At 32.5% G+C, this 23,178-nt stretch overlaps 3 protein-coding genes across 4 annotated transcripts; 2 read left to right on the top strand and 1 right to left on the bottom strand.

Moving 5' to 3' along the window:
* The first annotated feature begins 704 nt into the window (after window positions 1-704).
* Window positions 705-2,719, top strand: LOC130642584 (apoptosis regulator BAX-like). The gene is made up of 2 exons (XM_057449533.1): window positions 705-1,648; window positions 2,305-2,719. The coding sequence occupies exons 1-2, from the start codon at window positions 1,046-1,048 to the stop codon at window positions 2,428-2,430; spliced, it is 729 nt and encodes a 242-aa protein (XP_057305516.1). The 5' UTR covers window positions 705-1,045; the 3' UTR covers window positions 2,431-2,719.
* Window positions 2,720-3,759: 1,040 nt separating this feature from the next.
* Window positions 3,760-14,137, bottom strand: LOC130642558 (deoxyribonuclease-1-like). 2 transcript variants are annotated; one of them, XM_057449532.1, is made up of 12 exons: window positions 14,083-14,137; window positions 13,778-13,889; window positions 10,903-10,963; window positions 10,635-10,791; window positions 10,404-10,492; window positions 9,620-9,703; window positions 8,526-8,644; window positions 7,763-7,910; window positions 6,210-6,323; window positions 5,533-5,623; window positions 5,295-5,337; window positions 3,760-4,828 (listed from the first exon to the last, which is right to left on the bottom strand). In XM_057449532.1, the coding sequence occupies exons 3-12, from the start codon at window positions 10,947-10,949 to the stop codon at window positions 4,803-4,805; spliced, it is 918 nt and encodes a 305-aa protein (XP_057305515.1). In that variant the 5' UTR covers window positions 10,950-10,963; window positions 13,778-13,889; window positions 14,083-14,137; the 3' UTR covers window positions 3,760-4,802. The 2 variants fall into 2 exon arrangements, with proteins under 2 accessions (XP_057305515.1, XP_057305514.1); XM_057449531.1 differs by having other exon boundaries at window positions 13,832-13,889.
* Window positions 14,138-14,188: 51 nt separating this feature from the next.
* On the top strand, window positions 14,189-23,176 carry LOC130642542 (uncharacterized). The gene is made up of 4 exons (XM_057449530.1): window positions 14,189-14,395; window positions 16,523-16,747; window positions 19,354-20,187; window positions 21,355-23,176. Exons 1-4 carry the CDS (start codon window positions 14,356-14,358, stop codon window positions 21,669-21,671), a joined length of 1,416 nt encoding a protein of 471 aa, XP_057305513.1. The 5' UTR covers window positions 14,189-14,355; the 3' UTR covers window positions 21,672-23,176.
* The last annotated feature ends 2 nt before the right edge of the window (window positions 23,177-23,178 follow it).

The raw sequence follows: 23,178 nt of genomic DNA, 5'->3' as shown, positions 1-23,178 counted from the left end.
ACTTTTCTCTCTCTTTCTAACTCATCACCAGGACATCTTGTACTTTCTCAGGCTGTTTTAACGTGCTTTATAAAAGGTTGCTATATGGCTATGAATTTAATTGATGCGTTCTTTTTAATTAACACTTTCTAAACAAAGTACCCTGAGTTTCTAAGGGACATTTAGACGATCGTCTTGTTGGCTCCATCATATTAAACGAATATTTCTCACGCCAACTTCACTCTTCCTCTCTACTAAAAGTGACTAAAGAGCCCTGGGAACTAGTTTACTCTCCCGCGTACTTATACTTTCATTTTCATAAAGGAGTGACATCATTCTGATGGAAAAAGTCATTTAAAGTTTACAGCTGATACTTCTTAAGAATTAACAAGGTTGCTAGGCAACCATATCGAGTGTTTAAATACCAAGAAGTTATTAGTAGAAAAGCCATTAAATAATAATAATAATAATAAAAAAACCAATTTGCGTGAATTTCACAGAGCTGAAAGTTTTGCTATTATCAGCTCTGTACCAATTAAAGACAGGATAAAATGAACTTTCGTATGGAGTGAATAAATATAGTTTTAAAATCCTGTTATATACTAACACAGGTTGTGCTCGAAAGCGTTCACATTTTGACGACGGCGAACATACATTTTCAGAGAAAAAATAAAAATAGGCAAGGAATTTGTTTCTACGTATTCCGTGTTTTATCACTTCATTGCAATTTAGAGTACCAAGTCGGTTAAGAACTTAGCTGGTGGAATCATGTTATTTTTGCAGATCTAGAAAAGTGTTTACATAAACTAGCCTGTATATAACTGTAGCATAGTCTTGATACAAAACATAAACAAAACACTCATTTTGATAACTGTTTTGTGAAGAGAATCAAATATTTACACTGTACTTTATTCTTCTTTTCAAAACAATAGAAAACTAGAAAGGGAAATAAAAAGAAAAAGATATATATAAAAAAACGAAGCTACGTCAGGAAATCTTGCTTGCAATAGAAGTTTGGAAGTGAAAGACGTAATTGGTGTGTAAAAAAAACAACGATCAATTCAAGATGAATGAAACAACCTTTTGCGCTCGACCGAAGTTGGAAAGACAAGCTAGTTATGACGATACAGATTACCTAAACGAGTTTCGAGCCAACACAACGGAGACAGCTAGTAACAAGGAATTTATTCGACAGTTGGCTAACGATTTTTTACGCAATAAAATTTATGGACGATCTGTGCAAGCATGTTCAGTCTTAAGTAGCGATACAACAGCCGAAACGGGAAATATTATCGAAACTACGACGGTTACGGCTGACGAATCTGCCGAAAATATTCAAACTTTAAGACCTTTTATAAAAACTGCAAAAACTCTCCGAAAAGTGAGTATGGAAATGGAGAAAACGAATATAGAATTTTTTGATACAGTTTGCGAGAATATGCGTATACGAGAAGAAAATGCTGAACAAGCGTTTAAAATCGTATCAGAAGAGGTATTGGATAAGAAACCTTTAAACTGGGGAAGGGTCGTTAGTTTGTTTACGTTCGGTGGTAAGTTAGCTGAATGGTTCTGGCAAACGAATCAGGAAGACAAAATAGACGAGATAGAAGATTGGTTAACTGACAGCCTGTCTGATAAAGAAAGTTGGATCGAAGAAAATGGCGGCTGGGTAAGTTATTTTTACTTAAAGTAAAGCTAAAGATAATAAATTAACTAGACCAAACGATAAATTAGGGGAAGATTACAACCTCGATCTCAGGGCTCTTTCCCTTTTTTCATAACAGGAGGGGACAAAGAGCCCTGGGCTCGAGGTTGGGGAAGATAACTTTGAGCTTACGTTAAAAAAACATGCAACACTAAGAACACAACTATGTCTAAAGCTTGTAAGGTAACCAAGTAATAGGGGTGCAGGCCGGTGGGGATGGGATAGGGTACAATTAGGGATATTAGGGAAGTATTTTACGGAGGATATTTTGCGCAAAATTAAGTAGGAATTAAAGAAATTTTTATTTGGTGAAGAGAAGTAAGTGCCATTATAAAAAAGCTGGTTTTACTTTAGAGTTCATTGTAGCTTGAAGATTCTCCTGTTTGTTTTCTTCTTTGATTGCAACCCTCTTCTGTGTCAAAAAATTGTTTTGAAAGTTCTTTTAAACAAAATATAACAAAAATTCGGGAGAACAAGGATAGTATAATATTGAACATTTTTAAAGCAGTTTTGAGGAAAATTTTATGCTTTTTCAGGATTTTTCTAGCTCTTTTAAAAAGGAGTGGCTAACATGTGTTAATGGTGTATTACTTTTAAATTTATTTGTTTTGCTACTTTAGGAGGGATTCAATAAGACCTTTCCAGTGGAACACAAACAGAACACGTACAACTGGATCAAACCAAGTATCCTCATATGTGCAGGCGTCTCCTTAGCTGCTGTACTTACTTTCAAAACAATGGAGTAAAAAATACATATGAAAACAGATGCAAAAAAATGAAATATCTATTGATTTCGCTTTACGCGGAATTTATCTTGCCCATGGCGGCATGAGATAATCACACGGTAGACGAAATTATCTCAAATTGTATATATCATACACAATGAACTATTATTTAACAAACAAAGTCAGTTTGGCCAGTAAATAAAATATATATTATATATGTATATAAAGAAATGTAAAGAATTATAAAACTGTAAAAATTGTACATTTTGTACCAAGCCTTTTGTGAAGAGAGATTTACTTTGTTTTGTTCTGTATAATGTTTTGTTCTGTTGATTTTTTTATTTATTTTAATCACAAGTTATTTGATTTTTTGCAGATCTTTCCCTAAGATTCGATGGCATTTCATTTCTCAATATATAACCGTTTCTCAAGGGATACATTAACTAAAGGTTGATAAAGTTGAAATTCACATTTTATAATATATGTGGTTCTATTTTACGGAAATTAATTTCCGCGAATTTCGCGAATTGCGAGTTTTTCAATAATATTCGCGGAAACTATATTTCGCGGAAAATTAAGAAAAAAAAATCGCGAATTTCGCGAAAATTAATTCCCTTGAGGTACTTCAGTGATTATACCTGTAGGGTACTTTCCCTTTATATAGGCATCCGGTATCCATACAAACTGCACCTATCTACATAGGTGTGTAGAAAATTTAAAAAACAGCTAACAAATCTAGTAACAACTTAAAAACACGAATAGGAAAGTAGAGCTATATTACTGGAGAAATGTGAGAAGCGTTTGTACCTACTAATAGTAGCCGTACAAAAGACCTTTTTTCGGATTTAAATAATTCTTTCTACTGTGTTTTTAAAATAATCCATCGGTGCAAAATTTGCTGGTTAATGGTCTCTGTGTTCTTTGACCTTTACACGCATTTTATGGTTGGCTATTTCGTGCTTTTTTTCGCACAAAGCAATTTTGCGCAATAACACATATTTATAATCAGTCGTTAGTCTAAAAAAACATACAAGGAATTCTGGTCTTTGTACGTTTTGTACATTACTATGTCGAAAAATCTCAGCATACAGCAGTCATTTAGAATTTTGAACAAAATAAAACCATTATTATAGACTAGTCGTTAACCCGTGGAAAAAATTCACGGGGTCGTCCGTCTTTAAATTACACGGCACTTTTTTTGCGATCAGACAGACAAAATACGGCTAATATTATACGAGACTACTTGTTTGCCCGTGAAAACACTCACGGGCATTTTCCTGTCGTGTATCTCCCTTGTTCGTCTGTTACTGAAAAACTGGAGATCCGAAACAGAGCGCAAAACAAACGACGGGGGTATTATTATTATTATTACAGAGAAGCAGTAATATACAACATGCACATATAATTAAAAGACCGCAAGTCCTTTTTGCGAGACTATGCAAATTGCAGCATGTATAAATTAGAAAATTGGAAAGCTGTTAAGAAACTTTCGAAGTAAGAGCCTTCGCCAGTTTCTTATCAAAAAAGTATAACGGAGATCCCAGATATTTAATATAAATTTTCAGTTGTTTCTTTTAAAAAAAATCACACTACATTTTTATTTCGTTTTCGTGTATGCACATTAGCCAAAACATCTTACACAAGAAAAAGTTTTGCGAATTTTGTGCTTCTTCGCGAAAATTTGGCTACATATTTTTTTTTAAAAAAAATTTTTTTTCGCAAAAGTCTAGTTTTAAAACATCTCCAGTTTTAAAAACAGATTCTAAGTTTTGCCGAAGTTGTTCTCTCAAAAATATTTTTGATTTGCCACGTCGCAAAAGTTTATCTCGCAAATTTCGCGAATTTTTAAGATTCGCGAATATTTCCCCCATATAAACTAAAAAGCATACTTGATTGTTGCTCCAGAGACAGCAAAGCGTGGCCGAGCGTTTACAGGGTTCACTTCGCAATCACTAGTTCTGAGCTTCAGTCCAGAGCGATCTTGTTTAACAAGTGCCATTATCGCAGCTACGGATCAACCAACACCACGTGAAGGAAACGGGGTGGCCAATGCCAATGTATATCTAATGTATACATGGGAGAACAAAAGACTCACATTGATAACAGTACCAGTACAATAAAGTGACTTTTCGGTATGAGTATTCAAAAATAAATAAGTATTCACTCTGCATGACGTAATGTTAAAGGGTATGACGTAATGTGCAATCGTGTTGTTATATGTGCAAAATGTGGAGGTTGAATTTCGGTTATTCTAGAGACCATGTAGCTTCACATATCTTCGTGAAATATTTCTTTATGGCGACTCAAGTACTTGTGTAAGTTTTGTCTGGCGAGCGCTTCTGATTTATTAACAACGTCTGTCTTCTTAAAAAATTAGCTACACAGCATACAGCTTACAGTTCATCTTTTGGCGCTTTTTCTAAAAAGTATATCATAGGTGAATTATCATATGTGCCGCACGTGCACGTAGTATAGTGGATTCGTCTGCGGCTCCCAGTTCTGGGGATCGCTGATCGAATCCCGATTCATGCCAGGTACTATGTTAGTGACGAGCAAAGTAGTTATTCTTCAATATAAAGTACATCATCTTTTATCAGCACTTTCTTGAAGATAGGAAAATGTAAAATAAAAATGCCACAAGATAAGACATAGAGGAGAATCTCGAATATTTCTATTTTCTAGTGCAACTAGGTTGCGGCTGAAAAAAATAGTACATAGGAGGGAGGAGTAAAAAAACCGGGGTGGGGTGTAGATCGTAGTAAAGTGGGGTGATAACTTTCTGGATAGGGTTGGGGGATGATGGAATTAAGAGAGAGCAAGAGGGAATAAAAGCAGGTATCAGTACATTCTACAAACTACTTCGAAGATAACGAAATCAATCTTACCAATTATAATCTCTACAGGATAGTGGTCGCTAATTCGTAATGGCTAAAGTAAGATTACGTCACAAAATTATATTTAAAGCATCGGTAGACAATGCAAGTATTTAGAGAGGTTCCAACAAAAAAGGAGAAAATGAGCACACATCTTGTTATATAGTATATATACCTCGTTGAATAAAAAATGCAGGGGGTGTATGGGGCAGGGAGGAGGGCACCCCCTTTAGCAATACACACCCCTTACCTCTTTGATATCAAATTCTTCATCAAATCTAAAAACTTTTGCACTGTGTCTTGGTATATGCTTTAATAACATTTCACCGGATGCAATTATTCTAAAGAAGAACAAATGAAGACATTATATTGGTACTTCATTTGGCTTTTTTAATAATGGTGGATTTTAAAATTATATTATGTCAATCATTCGTTTATGTGTCACAATATTAATTCGTGATGTTAGTTGCAGCTAATTAAGATTAAGTATTAAAAAGTAAAATTTATATTCTAGCCAATGAAATTTCTTGTAGGCGACATCAGTGTGCTGAGTGAAAATATAAAAATTAAAAGTATAAAAAGAATTAAATTTTAAATCAATGAACACATATCCTCTACCCAAACAGCGAAAACAAAATCTACGTGAAATGAAAAAAATAAATAACAAGGGTTTTGACTATTTTGGCATTCCATAGAGTACACTAGCGGAATACAAACCAGGTAAAGAAACAAAATAATGAGGGTTAAAATTGAGAGTATTTCTTTTTGTTTATATAATAGCATTTACAGAAAAACATACTTTGTTAACATGACTGGAATTTTGCCCATTTTGGTACTCCGTAGACAAAAATGACGGTATTATAGACGGATTAAACAAACAAAAAGGAACAAACAAATAAAAACACACACACAAACAAACAAACAAACCTGTCATAGGTGTAAGTATTCTTTCCAACTGTTGTGTCTTCATTTTCAATCAACCAAGAAAATTTGGGATCTGTTTTCAAATCAACAGTCGCTAATTTCTTTTTTGAGATATGGCTGAAATTAAAAGAATCAGTGCGAAAAATTCGATAAAAAGAATTCTAAAGCGGTTATTAATATGTCACGAACTGTTCTGGCATTCTCCTTATTTGCTCATGCTCTCCGACACTGAACAAAGGCAAAATGGCTCGAAATTATCTCGGATGTGAATTTTCACGATTTGTAGGATTTTAGGTGACATTAGCGGAATTAAGTAACAAAGACTTGATTTCCACATTTCAACATTTCAAACACGGAAAATTTCATTATTCCACTGCAATATTTTATTCTGCCTTACATCTTGAGATTTTTTATCTGCCGTTAAATTTCTAGGAAAACATCTTCACATTAATTTAATAGCTTCTTTTCTTATATCTTTCTCTCTATAATATAATTTAACTAAAAGCACCACATTAAAACAAAACAGAATGCCATCATTTCCTTTTCGCAGTTGAAGGTAATAAAAGATTTGTTCCCGCGACATTAACTTTTACAGGATGGTCGTTTTTTCTTTTCCACTCAGTGGAAACGAAATTTTGCGAACGACTTATAACTGGCTAATTCGTTAATTTTTCCCTTTAAAAAGCAAGTTTCAAGCTGTTTCATTACTGAAGTTAGTGATAGAAATTTGATCAAATTTATTTGACCGTGTATCGCCTCTTTTATGATGTATAGTAAAAATCTAAAAAGCTAGCGTTAAAAACTGAAAATACATTTAGTGCAGAAAGATTCGTTTGCAAAAACTTGTGACAGTTTATGCCATGAACGCAAATAGAGTTTCTCTTTAATTTGCAAAATTTAATGTTTTCGAAAGAAAAAATCTCTATTTTTTTTATTTTTTTTTGTTTTATTCAAAGAGGTCATACAATTCTTTAGAGGTCATACAATTCTTTAGAAAGTTCACAAGAATGGCCCATCTCAATTTCAATAGTATCCTTTAATAAAAAAAATTTACGTTTTGAGGTTCTATCTTCGATTTTTTAAGGCTATGCTCGCGAGGCATTATTTAGCGTATGTTTATGTTCGCAAAATGTAATAATAATCACATGTTTGCAAAATCTAATAATAGTCACATATGCGCAAAATGTAAAAATTTGGCGAATTTTCCTGTTCGCGGAAGTTACTTTTCGTGAAAGTTTCTGCACTTTAAATACTATGTGCATAGTATCTTTAACATATTTTAAAAACAGAAACTTTCGCGAAAGTTTTTTAGCGATTTCGCGATTATTGGTCGCAAAAGTTAGGCCCAGTGGAAAATTGTAAAAAAGCTTGGTCTTATGTTCATTGCCCTACAATATGTTGAAATAAGCTATTTGCGAAATTTAATTCATGCAAATTTTAAATTTTTCAGAGTTTTTTTTGTTTAAGGTCTGTCCCCCTGCAAGAATCGGTGAAAAGAATCCGGTGTTGACACACGTTCAGTATATTAAGGACAGATAAAACAACAAAATTTGTACCTTCCACCCGCATTAAAATCTCCCATGATCAAAACGTCATCAACTCCCCATTTTTTCACCACTGTGTTGTAGACATTCACCAGTTCATTTAATTCTTCTTCTACAAACTTAGGCTGTAAGTGAGCCCCAATGATGGCGAATTGTTTCACTAAACAAAATAAATTATCTTATAAGTAGGTACACTTTTGTATATCCATGCTACACTAAATAGAATAGAAATTGTTGCACTGAAGGAAAAAAAATTTAGGATACCAGTTTGCGCGTATGGTCAAAACCTAACTTTCGCAAATAAATTGTGCAATGAAAATTTACCCGTAGACCTTGTTCCGTTGGGTATTTCGTCTTTTTAATGAAGTTGGCTCAAGGACCAAGAGACCCCTTAGACATACATCATGGATATCTATTTTCGCGTTTACTACCTTTCGCGAAGACTAATTTTTCTCAAAATTTATACTCGCAAAAAAACATTTCTCCAGACAAATTTGCAACCTTTATTGTAAGAATATTAACTTTTTTGAAAATTTTTTTGTTTTAAGTGAGAGCAGTTGTGGCGAGTGAGAGCATGTGGAAAGTGAGAGCATGTGGCGAGCGGAAGCAGCTGTGGCGAGCGGAAGCAGCTGTGGCGAGCGGAAGCACTGTGGGGGGTGGAAGCTGCTGTGGCGAGTGGAAGCAGTTGTGGCGAGTAAAATTACGTTAAAAGCTAAAACTAACAGGGTTGGGAAAAGGCAAGATTTGCATGAAGAAATTAAGATCATTTCTCTACCTGCTGTTTTCATTCCCTTTACCAGCACAACAAACGGCTCACGTTGGAATGTATCTGTTCCCAGTTCTTCAGGTCCATCATCGTAATGAAACGAATCAGATATTTCAAAAATGTCTTCCCTACGGTTATAATAACACAAATTACTTCACCTCAATGCTTATATGAATGCATTTTCTTTTGCGCATATATACAAGTATTACATTAAAGAGAGATGTTTGAAATTTGCAATGAAGTAAGGAGGCCATTAAAGTTAATACTAAAAAAATTAATTTTTATCTCGAGAGGCGCCTTTAACGAGCTTAAAGATATTCAATAAAATAAATTTCTTAAAATGCTGTACGCGAGAGTGTTTCTTCTGAAATAAATGAAAACAATGTTTTTTTGTCAAAGGTGTTTTTGACACGAAATGTTGAGAAATTGGCACTGCATAGTTTCTTTATTAAGTATCTATCTATCACTGAAACTCCATCAAAAAAGTGCCAGAAGAAGATTCACAATCTGGAAAAATTGAGCTAAAGTTCTCGTGTTTAAAGGAAATGTGCAAAAATATTGCATTTCGTAGCCATTGCAGATTTGACTAAAAAGCGTATCTGTATCAACTGTAGTAAGGGACAAACATGCGAAAACTACTTTGAAATCATTTGACAATAACAAAAAACATATCCTACGAAACCTTAAACGTGTAGAAGAGGATTTCACTTTAATGGTGCACTAGAATTTAACAACTTACTGGCAATAATTGGGTCCGCTGAATCAGGTAAGGAATTTAAATTTTTAAACAACCATACACTTTTTTAATAATGTACACTGCAAAATAAGTAACCAAAAAAATCATTTTTGGTTACTTATTTTATCATTTTTTTATTTACCCGTGTTATGTCAAAGACCCATGGAAGAACAGAAACTTTGTATTTTATGTATTTAGTTTTTTATGGCCATCCTGTTAAACTATTTGTTTATAGATAATAAATATATAAATGAAATAATATAAAACTCCACTATAATTGTTGTCCTGATGTTACGTAATATTTTTTACATCTACTTTTTCCCCAAGTAAAAGTTTTTTTCAATTAGCTGTCACGAAAATAACCTACCTGTATATATAGAGATATTGTTCTTTATAAGTTTTTCTTCCAAGATAATCACTAACAACATATTTGTAGGAACGGCCTGAATTTCTAAAAAATATTAAGAAATAAAAGTTAGCTTTATATATGTAACAAAATAAAGAAAAAAAGAAAAAATAGTCATTCCATTTTGTTGTAACACCTTTTAACGACAATTTTAAGGACTTTTTTTTCACCTCACCATCTTAGAGGATCTTAAAAATTAAGGCCTTTTTAGATTCCCTCAATGTTGGTGAAACCACTACATAAAAGCTTTTTTCAAAGTAGACTTGCGCCAGTATATATAAGTAGATTTGCTACATAGATTTTCCAAGAAAGCCCATGGGTTAGATGGGGAGTCCTGGAGTATTTAATGCTTATTTTAAGATATACGCAGACCAAACTAAGGTTTGAGTTTTTCCCTGCAATATCCAACTACCACACAATTTGCTATCTCCGCTCTTTTCCTCACATGGCTGGGGTTAACCCAGAGCTATCGTAACAGTTACTCATTCATATTAAATCGTCACCAAGTGGGAACGAACTCTTTCTCTTGCATAAAAGTGTGGCAGCTGTAACCACTAAGCTACAGCGCAATTAGTCAAAAAATAGGATGAACAGTTTTTGGTCAAAACAATTAACATGTTATAGAGTAAAAATGATTTTAAAACCTATACAAAAAGAGTTTTTAGATATACTAGAAAAACGAGCAGAAAAGATAAAGAAAAGATATGCGAGAAAATTCCATGTTAGTGTACTTATATACACCTACTTGTTAAGAGCATTGATAAAAGAAGGGATCTTCTTTAAATTCCCATCTTGTACTTCTTGTAGCAAAATAAGATCATAACGAGAAATTATCTAAAAAAATTCACATTTTATTTAAAGAACACAGTAGGGCTCACAAGAAAACTACTAACTTATACCTTAGTAATTTGTCAGGTTCTAAGCCAGGTAAACATTACAACAAAAGAACAAAAGCTGTTCGACCTTAAGCTCATACCTTATGTAATATATCAATTGCATATTTATCATTAAACTTTTTTGCACCAAAGCGTTGTACGTTAAACGCTGCAATGCGTACAGTCTGGATATTTTGTTGATATGGATCACTTCCTGAATTAATGCTGCCATAATGAGAAGGTTCGGGGTCAGCATTACTAATAAAGCAAAATCTCTATTATCATATTCTGTTATGGAAAAAGAGCTTTGTATACATATCAGGGTTTTTTCTTCTTTTTAAAAAAATTGTAATAAAAACAAATCAGTACCTTTTTATACAACAAAGCCAATTAAAAAGTTTCACTAATGCGTCCATCTATTTCTAATAGTCTAGAAAGACAAAGGCATAATATTTTTATAGATAAAAATAGTAAATTAACCCTTTGTATTTTTTGGGTTAAACTTGAAAGGCTGACCTATTTGTTAGTCTGTTTTAATCCTTGTTTAGGTTGGGAATGATGCCCTTTTTAGTCTATAACTTTGTCTAACAGAATTCACTTTAAACTGGAATCTGAGTTATAATATAATGACATCCAATAATAAAAGATAAAAATCGCAATATCTAAGTGTTCAGGAGACCTGCTGCTATTTTTCATAAGGTTATTTTCAAGTAGCAGCATATTAAAAAATAATATTTCTTATAAAAAATAATATTTAAGAATATGTAGGGCTCGGTAAAACCTTGCGGATTGTATCATCAGCACACTCTGTTTAGTTGAGAATGTCGATAATTATTCTAAAAGAATAGATATGCAACTTATGTTTGTTATTGAACAAACTCGAAGTTTTAACGCTTCTTTTTTTAGCAGAGCTAAGTGAAGCCCATTTCATAATGTTAAAAGTGCAGGCATACCATTTCCGCCAATTTCTTTGCATGTAAAATTTTGATTTGAGCAGCAACTTGTAAGTGATGAACAAAGTAGTTCTTCTACAATATGACTTACACGCATTATACTCGCCCCTCATGATCAGAGGTCTGTTGAGAATGAAATACAAATGTGCTTTGACAAATATTCACCTATGTATACACACCATCCGGATAAACTATCTGAGTTCATCACTAACATATTGCCAAACGTAGTGTAGTGGGTTCGTCTGCGGCTCCCAGTTCTAGGGACCGCGGACTCATTGCCAGGCAGTATGTTAGTGATGAACAAAGAATTCTTCTTTAATACAACTTTTAAGTGTTTGAACTCAAGACACTCAAAGAAAAGCCGTGGTCAGTTCTTCTGCACACACCTGAATGACAAAGCTGAAAGATCTGACAAGAAGTGGTTAGCAAAATCCATTGGACGAAAGTAGCATGTGATAAATACCTTGTGTCTGTGGTTGATTTTCTAGATTATGCAACTAGACGAGGTAGTTGGTTTGGAAAAAAAGCCTTATCACAAATCGCAATGTTCACTAGTTATCAGTCGTTTGCTTTAAGAAACTTATTTTTTCAATTTTTATTTATATATATAAAAGTTTTTAACAAGTTTTAATTTAGAAGAAAATATTTTAGACTGCATAATGATGTCGTCTTTACCGTTTTTATTAATACCTCTTATGTGAAATTTAATTTGTTGTTTATAAACATAGAAAAACTCATCAAAACAATGTTTATCTGATATGCAAGGTATTCATAAATTTATTTAATATATATATTTGGGCCATAAGGGCTGCTTTTTTCTTATTAATAATAAAAAAAAGGTAAAAAAATGCTATTATTTCATGGTTTTTGGGTTTTCTAAATAATCGGAAATGTGGTGTTTTTTTATGGAAAATAAGAAAGAAGTTATACAGGGAAAACATATGCACTTTCGTTCTGTCATACCCGCATTTTATAAAAAACTTTTTAAAAGAACATGAGCCTAAAGCTAAGGGGGCACAAAGAATGTTTTCATGCACGTGCTATGCCACATTGCTCCATTGCATGCGCATGACAAAAGTTCCTTGCATCCCATATCTATTTTTTTTACTGTAATGGAGCAAAAAAATGTTGCATAGAGCAAAAATTTTGCTCCACAACTTCGGGGACAAAATAGATCTGAATCTAATAGAAAAGCTTTTTTAGATCGCATTTTAAAAGTTTTAAAACGAAAAACGGAGATAGAAATGTTTTTTTAGATCGCATTTTAAAAGTTTAAAAACGAAAAACGAGGATAGAAATGTTTTTTTAGAACGCATTTTAAAAGTTTAAAAACGAAAAACGGTGATAGAAATGTTTTTTTTAGATCGCATTTTAAAAAGTTTAAAAACGAAAAACGGCGATACAAATGTTTTTTTAGATCGCATTTTGAAAGTTTAAAAACGAAAAACCGCTATAGAAAAGCTTTTTTAGATCGCATTTTAAAAGTAAGAGCTTGTGTTTTTTTAAATATATCAGATTAAAATCGTGTTACTATAATTAGTTTCGTTGTTAAAAAAAAATAAAATTCAATGGCCTTCGCGTTTAATTTATTCTCGCGCAGAGTATTGTTTTTAAACAATGTTTCTCGCTATGCTTTTGTTTTTAACACGAAGCAATTATTTTCGCGCAATTTGAAAGGAACTTGCTATCCTATTGTTTTTTTTAATGAAAGCAATTATTTTTGCAAGTTGAGCATACACGTACGCTTACATCTGGACTGTACTGTAATAATACAACTGCAAAATAATATTCATGCTTGATTATACAGCTCCATTAGCAACATAAACATAAATTTTAGAGTAATTAAAGAAAAATATTCTGGTAAAAACAAAGTTATTTTCTCATTATTTAAAATAAAATAAGAAAAAATAAGGCTGAAAAAAACTCCAAAAATAAATAAAAACGCAAAGTTCTACCTTATGTTGTTATAATGACTCAGACAAGATTCCATTTAAGTTATAGATTTTTTAGAAATTAATTTCAAAAGCAGTTTATTTTGGTATATATAGTGTTGCCTATCCAGCCTTGTCTACCCCTGAACTTGTCTTGCGTTTCCTGGCCATACCGTGCCTGCTAAGATAAAATTGTTTGATTGGAAGAAATGAAACACACAAGAACTTAATTTCTATTACGTTTCGAACAAAAGGAGCATCTACAATTTTTGGCTTGCAAAACTAGGGGACCCTGATGTCCTCCAGCTCTGCAACCCTTTATTTATTGATTGCAAGTAAATAAGAAACAGCAGTATTTACCAGTGTCTGAACATGCTTTAGAAATGTCTTTCCTTAACTCTCTAGCGTTCCTACCTGATGAGATAACTTGTATTCCACCAGCAGCACCACTACTTAGCTGTAGCTAGTTTAGCTAGAAGTAAGATAACAAGTCATTAATAGTACACCAAAAACTAAAAGACGCCTTTCTAGAATAGCTACGACTAAATCACAAAGCACATAGCCCACAGTAGCCAGCAAGGTTATCAGTTGGGTGAAATAGTAGCCACAGATGACAGAGGACCGATGACAGAACCTGATTTAATCATGTCAACTTCAATGCTCACCTCTCCTAATTGATGTTGTTATTGTCTCGCCTACCCCGTATCAAATAAAAAATATTAACCTAGCAAGTGAGGTTTGTTCGAGATAAAATGTTCGATCTACCCTGGGCCCTTAATCCTTATGCCGCAGATGTTCCGACAGGGGAAGTTGTGTGAGAAAGAACCAAGGATTTGTAACAATTTCTATCATTCTGGTTTTAGATCATCTTCTTTCTGTTACACATAATGTGTTTAAGTTATATTATGGTTTATATGTTCGCTATAAATTAGGAAGAAATGAGTAAATCATACAATTACGGTTATCAACCACTAGATGGTAAGTTTTTTTCCTAGCAAACTGTTTTTATTAGCTAGGATTGCGAGATTGCGAGTAGCAACTTTTCTTGTCAAGAAATTGTTTTAAATGTTGATTTATTAGCATTGTTAATTTACATAGTCCAAAATTAACTTTTTCCTTAACTATATTCTGGTATTGTTAAATCAGTATCTAAATAACATACAAATTGCCCTATTAGCTGGGGGCCGTCGACAAACAGTTTTCGTCTCCGTTAACAGCAAATTGTCCGCTAGACTAGGACACCCTCCCCCTGCCCCTTAACGGTAACGATAGGCAAGAAAAGGAGGACAACTTGAAAAGAGTGACCACATTGGCTGTTAACGCTAATTTATAGACTTTTAGTAATATAAGATTGAAAATGCATTGGAATTTGTTTTTTCTTCACAGTTATGTTCTCTGTTTAAGACTTAACCAATTTAAGTGTTAGTGTTTTTTTAATGAATGTTTTTGGTCTTTACAATCTGTTGTATTTTAGTTTTTATTGCCTGTGCATATGGAGTGCGCATGTCTATTGTTCTTGATGCAAAATCAAAACATACAGCAACTCATCTATACAGATATCCAGATAAAAAATGTGCATACCATGGTCTTCTTTCACCATAATAATTTATAAGTTTATCATTATAAACATCATCATTATTAATGTATTGATAACAATCTAATGCACTACATGTTTTTTATAAGAAATCTGGCGAAGGGCCTAGTTCTAAAAGTTTCTTATTTGTAGCCTGAAATTTCATGTTCTTAGTTCTAAAAGTTTCTTATTTAATTTCCTAATTTTCCTAGTAAAGTAAGGGTTTCTTATTAGCATTTTTTGATTGTTTACTATGGTGTGTATTATTCCCATTGGGAACTTAGGTACAGTAATGTAAAAAAAAAACTTACTCTGTAGTGGCGATTGTAACATCTTTAATTAATTGTAAGAATTAATTAGAAACAAGTTTCTTATTTCAGAAATACACATGGAATGTAGTAGTAAAAGTTTCTTAATTTTTGAAGATTTTACATGTAGGCTTCTTATAAACATGTTTCTTATAAAAAAATGTGTAACATTGTGTTCCATAGTATCAGCAGATTTAACAAGACATCCTTTTTTGTGACTTTAAAGCAAAATGAAGGGAGCCACTTTGAGGGTTTAGTATAGAACTGGCCTATAAACTTGCGAAAAAATCTACTTACACAGAAGGATAATAGAAAATATATATAGGAAGTTTTAGGAATTCCAAAAACATCAGCAATGACCTGTTATTGCAAGGAAAAACCTTTTTCTTAAATTTTTTCACCTATTGCCCCTACTGTATAGAGCTTGAAATGCTGATTAGAAGAATGTATAGGATCATGAGTTTTTGACTAACAGTTGTAAGAGATATTAGAGTTTAAAGGTTGTTAACCTGACTGTTCTATAGGACTGGTGGGTTGAGTCAGCATTTTATTTCCATTTTGGTTCCCACACAGTAGATGGCACTTGTTATTTCCAGCTGTTTCTATAAGTTATTGCCCTTAAACTTTTAGCTGCATTGACATGGCTTCAGTAATTTAATATATGTTATCGGTGTTGTGACATTTGATTTGTCGAATATTAGCGTTTGAGGCATGCTTTTTTCTCTGATTAAAAAAAAATGAACACATTCACTAGGTGTATTACAGACAGATTAGTCTATTACTATGATAGATTATATTATAAGTAAGCTAATTGTATTATAGCATAAAAGTTATATCAAGAATAAATTCATTTTTTATGTCTCTTAAATTTTTACTAAGGAATCTATAGTTTGAGATCTGCAGGTCGACCTGTAGTTAGTAAATTGTTTCAGTGAAATATATAGAGCTTGTGCAAGCTTAAAAGAATATTGCTAACTGTTCTGCAAATCCCAATCTATTTAATCAAAAATTTAAGAGACATGAAAGTATAGTATAAACAAGTGTCATTGCCAAGTGTGGTTTTGTTATGTTAACGAATCTGTACATTGATAAGGCATGAACACATAAACCCTGACATAATAACAAAATTTTTTTGCCTACACCTTTGGTTATTTTGAGGAAACACAGGCCACTTTCAGGTGGTTTTGTAGAAAAATATATTTAATATTTTATTGTATTTTATAGAATTTTCTACTCAAGACAAAGACGATACTGGAGTACACCACAAACTAAGAGAATCATATGAACTGGATGATGTTGGTGAACATGAGAAACCATCCTCTGAGTCTAGTGGCAGTTCCCATGTGCATGGAATAAGTGTTCTAACGGCTGGAATTTTTATTATTGGAGAAATATGTGGGGCTGGTGCAGTAGCATTTCCAGGAGCCATGTCAAAAACGGGGCTTTATGGTATGTAACATTTTAGATATTTTACAAGTTTAGGAAAGATATAGTGTGTTTATTAAATTGTTTTGATAAAGAACACATGGAGCTAATTGTAATAAATAATGTTCTTAATTGTGTGCGTGCATAACTACAAGTGATTAATCCCATGTGTTGTGGTTAAACATTGTTTTTAAAATTACCATAACTGATGAGTGATAGAGATTTTGAATAAAAATATATGCTTATTTAGAACACTAATTTTTTTAAAAAAACAACCTTAAAACGTCCAAATTTACCTATTTTAAAAATTTAAACTCAAACTTTTTGGTGCAATTTCATACCCCCCCCCCCCCCCCCCTATATTTTGTATTTTTTTCTTCAAAGTTTTAGTCTAGTGTTTTTTAAGGTATTTAAAACAGAAACACCAATATAATACCACTCATTTTTTTTTAAATTTTATAATGAGGCAAGTTCAAAAAAGGATTAGCTGTTATAAACTCTAGATTAGCTAGTTATAGTCTCTTTTCTGTTATTGTCATTAAAAACACATTACAGTTACGTGCCTTACTATCTTTCTCGGAAACCTGTTTGCATTTTTTGTAAACGACTAAAATCCATGCCTTACACAAACATCGAATTTCGATTTAATTAATCTTAATGGGTTATTCGGAAAAAACTTTCTTTGTTTCTTGATAAGTTCAAAAAATATATCATAGCAAAAAAACATCTTAGCAAAAAATTAATACATCATGAGATGTTATTTTTTGACCAAGTCCGTCAAAATCAATAAAAGTTAATTAAGCCCTTGTTTGTATAGGCTTTTTTGGGCCATAAAAGTATGGAGGCACAGGGAGTCCATAAATTCTGAAACAGTTATTCTTATGACATGAAATGTAGTAAATTTTCAAAAGAAGACAAAAGGGAAATATTATAGCATAATTATTTTCTTGCTGACATCAGCAGTTTTTGTGTGATGACATCAGTAATTTTAAAATTGAAGAAAACATTCTGGCAATATTCCCCATTCTATTTGATATTCTGTTAGCAATATGTTTTTTTCACATAAAATTGAATATGTATATTCAAGAAGATCTGATATATTTTATATCATGAGATTAGAGTTGGAGTTGAGGAAAACCGATTTAACGGGTTGCAAAAATTTAGCCAAATGTTTATATTAAAATCATAAACACTTTGCGAAATTCTCATACTAATTATGATCATTAGATCATAATTAGTATGAGAAGTAATTCTAAAAATTGAACATCAGTTTCCAATTATAGAGTGTACTATAATGTCATTGACAAGTGAATTAAATGAATGTCATTTATAGTGACAAAGTTTCATTTCAGCAAGTAATTCTAAAGATATTAAAATTTAAATAAAACCATGGGCACCATATGCCCCCAACCCCTTTCTATACCAAATTAGGGTTGAAGTGGAATTAATGCAAATCTTTTTTAAAATTATTTTTAAACTAATGTTTTTTCCGACAGTTTAAGATCTTAAAAATGTCATAATGGTTATTGCTATGTTATATAGTTATCTAAGCAGTGTGTACACCTTAATGGGTATTATTTTTTGGTGCTTTCACGGTTTAATTCACAAAATATTCTTTAAAATAACCGAAACTTTTACCCAGGACAAAATCAAGAAATAAAAAAGTTCTCAAAATTTTTACCCCAAAGGAAGTAATAGGACAATTTTATTCCCAAAAAAGGAAGAATTTTTTTTTTCAAAAGTATAATTATATAATTGTTAACAGAACAAATAACAGCAAAAATTAGTACCAATAACTTTTTCCATGTAAATGCTTTGTGCAAACATTAAACTTTCAATTGTGGGTGTGTTTTTATGTTGTTACATTAGGACTAATTCTTTGGAGATAATGATTATACAGGGTCCCCACGCCTTCTCACAGCCTCTCAAATCCCCTTAAATTCAAAAGGTCTTCCTAATTCTTCTCAAATGTCCTCAATTATATTTGAAATTTAGGTTTTCTTTTCAAATCTCCTCAAAAAAATTTGACATGTTGGTTATTTTTTATATATGCTAGTTTTTATTTTAAATCACCACAATTTGTGGTTGCTGTGACCTGCAAACATTACTTTTTTTGTTGTGTTTGTATTTAAGCAAAGTTTCTAAGTTATCTTTTGTAAGAAAATATTGAAATGCCAGTCTGTGAAAAAATTCCTTCATTTTTACAAGTGCAAGTTTTTCTCTTCAAATCTACTCAATTTTATTAACTTCTCAAAAATCACAAAAAATTTCTCTAAAAGTTCTCAGATCTTCTTAAATTTTGTTGAGTGGGACCCTGTTATATAATACGGGTTCTGCATGGATGTTTCTTAACTTTAAATTAAATTTCCCAAGAGCCAGCCCCTGTTTTGTTTATATGTTAAAATGTTTTTAGCAGGAACTCTGTCAATTTATCAATTCACTTTATTTTCTCAAGTCAGCAGAATAAAGTACTCATAACTTCACGTGTCTTCAGATGTGTAAAGGTTAAAATGACACTTTTATCAAACTCTGTATAACTGTTATGAACAAAAACTTGATGTTTTTTTCATTATATATGTATATATATTTAGTGTTTTAAAAGGTTAACCACAATTCCAACTTTAATTTAGGTTTGCTTATCATTGCTGCTGTTTTGGTGATGAGTGTCTACTGTGGACTGTTGCTTGGTAAATCCTGGAAAAAAATTCGAGAGCAGAAAGAAAGTTCCGATCCTATCAGAGATCCTTATCCATACATAGGAGAAATCGCCAGTGGAAAGAAATTACGCAATGGAATCACATTCTGCTTAAACACGCAACTCTTTTTGACTTGCGCAATTTACTTACTGTTAGCATCTGAGATTGTCGGTTCTTTCATTGCATTCCATGCTGGTCAGTTACATAGTGAGGCTAACCTTCGACTGTGGCTTGTTGTCATTACCCTAGTTATCCTACCATTGACATGGCTTGGTACGCCAAAAGATTTTTGGTTCATAGCTTTAGCTGCTGCTGGATCAACAACGATAGCTCTTGTATTAATATGGGTAAAATATGGCATTATTGCACCAGATGATTTAGGTGATGTAAAGAAGGCTGATATTACGTTTGGCACGCTTGCATCTGCGTTTGGTACGTTTGTGTTTGGATTCACAGGAGCAAGTCTGTTTCCAACAATACAGTCAGACATGAAAAGTCCGAACGAGTTTGCTAAAGCAGCTTATCTTGGTTATTTTGGAATTTCCTTGCTGTACATCCCAACTGCAGTTGGTGGCTATTTCACCATTGGTGCGAAACTTGAAGATAGTATACTGACTACTCTATCAAATTACGACAAGGATCATGGCACCAATCGTGTTCTTGTTAGTGTAGCGGAGTGTTTATTTGCAACGCATTTTTTGTCTGGTTTTGTTCTGATGATCAATCCTCTGTTGCAGCAACTTGAAGCGCACTTTGATGTTCCATATGGTGAGTAATTTTTCAGTTTTTATTTATATTACCCTACTGTAATGCAAGAGGTCTGTTGCGAGCTTGAAGCCTTGAAAATCTTAAAATAACAAATACTTTCAAGAATACTTCTGTCTATAAATCGTTTCTTCGTGGTAAGATATTGTGTTTGCACTTCATTAAATAATTAACTTCCCATAGGTTTATATCTTAAACATTGTCTTTGTTGGGTGTTTTTAGGGCAGTACCATATTGTGTGTGGCAAAAATGATAATAAAAAACCTTAAAATTTGACAGGCAATCTGTTAGTTGTAAACAATCGATTTAAGGAACAACGATTTTAAACGTATGCACGATCCACCTTCTCAACTAACTCAAGAACAGAAAATTTGGCGAGGATTTAATTAGGCAACAGCCTTTAATTTCATATATTGGTCAGTTATTTTAAACTTTGCGCGAATTTAATTTGGCGTATTTTGACAAAACTCGCCGAATTTTCTCTGCATCAAAATTTCTACTTCTAAAATGACTGCTGTCATGATCGAAAGTTCGATGTGGGGGATTCTGCAAAATCTAATATCTATACTTTATCCAATGTAGTCTTATCTATTATGGTCATTATTCCATATACAGTTCTTCTGTCAGGGTTCAATCTACAGCACTCTCTTTTTTCTAATTAAAAACCAATCTATGATTTCCAGATTGGTAACGTAACGTATCTTGGAAACGATTAAACGCATATACGATCGTTTTGCGGATGAATATCAGTTTTGTTTCCAAAAAAAATGTTGTTAAACCCTCTACATGTCACCACAAAGCTTATGAAACTTCAGATTGTCAGGTGAAGCGTAGACTTTGCAATTTTAATGCTTTTGTATCTGTTGCGCCACACATGGCATAAAACGGGCGGAGCGTGGAAGGAAGGCGCTGTTAATTTTTGCAATGAAAGGGGCAGAGGATTAGCTTTCTAACTTTAGTCAAATAGATCCGTGCAAGGCAGCTGTTAACTAGGATATTGAAACCAAAATAGGAATTTTTGTGAGATTTTTCTCAAAAATTCACGAATTCTTAGGCATTAAAAGGTTAAAGCTATATTTTACACTAATTTTGTGACTTTTGTTTTTAACAACTAAACAAATCAAAAAAAAGTACATTTCAATTCGCCTTATATATTATTATTTTATTTAGAATTTTCACCAAAAAGAGTTGGCCTACGATCTGCAGTCGTGCTCTGTATATTAGCTTCCTGTGAAGCATTCCCGAAGTTTGGTCCTATAGTTGACTTGGTTGGCGGCTCCATCAACGTGTTTCTCTGTTTCATATTTCCAATATGGTGCTACCTGAGGTTATATCCGGAAACAAGTAACAAAGAACGTCTTGTAATGTTTGTCGTTGGTTTAGTAGCGACACTAGCTGGCGTCGCGTCGACCGTCTCTAACTGTATCAATATTAAGGAAGCTTTTCATAAGTTATATTTCGCTCCAAATGCTACTAAACATTATTAGTTTTATTTTAATATGATATATTGTTTTTGTAGGATTAAAATCTTTTGAGGTTAAGAACTTTTGCGCGATAAGGAAAGCTTGTTAAATTTTACATTTCATGAATATAAAATATCGCAAATGGCGAAGAGGATTTTTTTTTGCACTGTTTTTTTTTATTTGAAACGGCATCAGACAGCGCTCTCGATAGGGCTTAGAAATTTCTAAGAACATTACGATTTTTAAAAATGAGACTTGCAAGAGTTTGACTGCGAAAGTTTTTAGCCTCAAAGTAGTTTTCAAATCGTTTTCTGGAGATGTTGTTTTTGCTGCGGAAAAGCAAAGTAGACATGTAAAAAGGCTAAAATACACGGTAAGTTTAAACGGACCGTTAAGTTATGAAAAAAAACTTATAAGTTTCTTGCACGTTAAAATAAAAAGTATAAGTTTTTTTAAAAAAAATTTACAATGAATACCAAAGAAAAACATGTAAATTTTTCGTTGCGGGTATTGTTATAGCAGCAGCAGCAGGGTAAATGTTGAAAAAAAAAGCAGTAATGATTAAAAATTCAAAAAATATGCTCAAATCTTTCCTTTTTACACGGTAAGTTTTTTTTATCTTGCATTTAAACGGTCCGTTTAATCTTACCGTGTATTTTAGCCTTCACAAACAATCAAAAATATTAGCATTGAAATGAGGTTTTACAGGGTTTAAGAGAATATTTCTTTTCAGATTTTTTTAAAATGTTGTCAAAATATTGACAGCGGATTGTGTTTTATCAAATACCTTGCTTGTGAACTCAATCTGGTGTTCACTGTACCTCTATTGAACATGTCAATATTTAGTTAGGTAGTGTTGTTGGTTGTTAATATAAACATTCAGTCACTTATTGGGGTAAAATATTTCACACAGAAGCATAAATTTATATATTTATTGTGAATGGCAAAATGAAACAAGTCTTCAAAAAGTTTGAAATGACTAAAAATGTGACTTTAGTGGAAGAAGTACTAGAAATGAGTTAAGTTTCCTAATAATGACAAGCTTGTGAACTTTATAAAGTAATTGAACTTCATAAAATTATGAAAAATTTAAATAGCAGCATACCAAAAAGGAAAGAAATTTTCGCGAGAAGAAATTTTCGGGTAAATTATTTTTTTGCGACACAAAGCTATAAAAGTCATCCGAATTGCAAATATGAACATTTCTGAAAAAATTAGAGGACATTTTCGTTTTTAAAGGTTTGAGTAAATGTCAATCAATTTCGCGAATTGCCATTTTTTATTTTTTTACATGGAAGAAATTTTAGCGAATCGGGAACTATTGGCAAATTTCGCGAAAATTTCTTCCCTTAGGGTAAATCATAGGTATTGACTTTAAAATGGTGTGTATACATTTTAATATGATCAAGCTCGTCTATAATATTATTTCTCTGCTAGTTTCACGAAAAACAAATATTTGTTTGTTTTTATTACTCGTTGTTGTTGTTGTTTTTGTTGGGGTGCAAATATAGTAAATATTTTTGTAATGGGT

The sequence above is a fragment of the Hydractinia symbiolongicarpus genome, chromosome 1 (assembly GCF_029227915.1).
Source record: "Hydractinia symbiolongicarpus strain clone_291-10 chromosome 1, HSymV2.1, whole genome shotgun sequence".
NCBI lineage: Eukaryota > Metazoa > Cnidaria > Hydrozoa > Anthoathecata > Hydractiniidae > Hydractinia > Hydractinia symbiolongicarpus.
The sequence above is the reverse complement of the archived record's forward strand: the minus strand, read 5'-3'. Positions and strand labels throughout refer to the sequence as shown.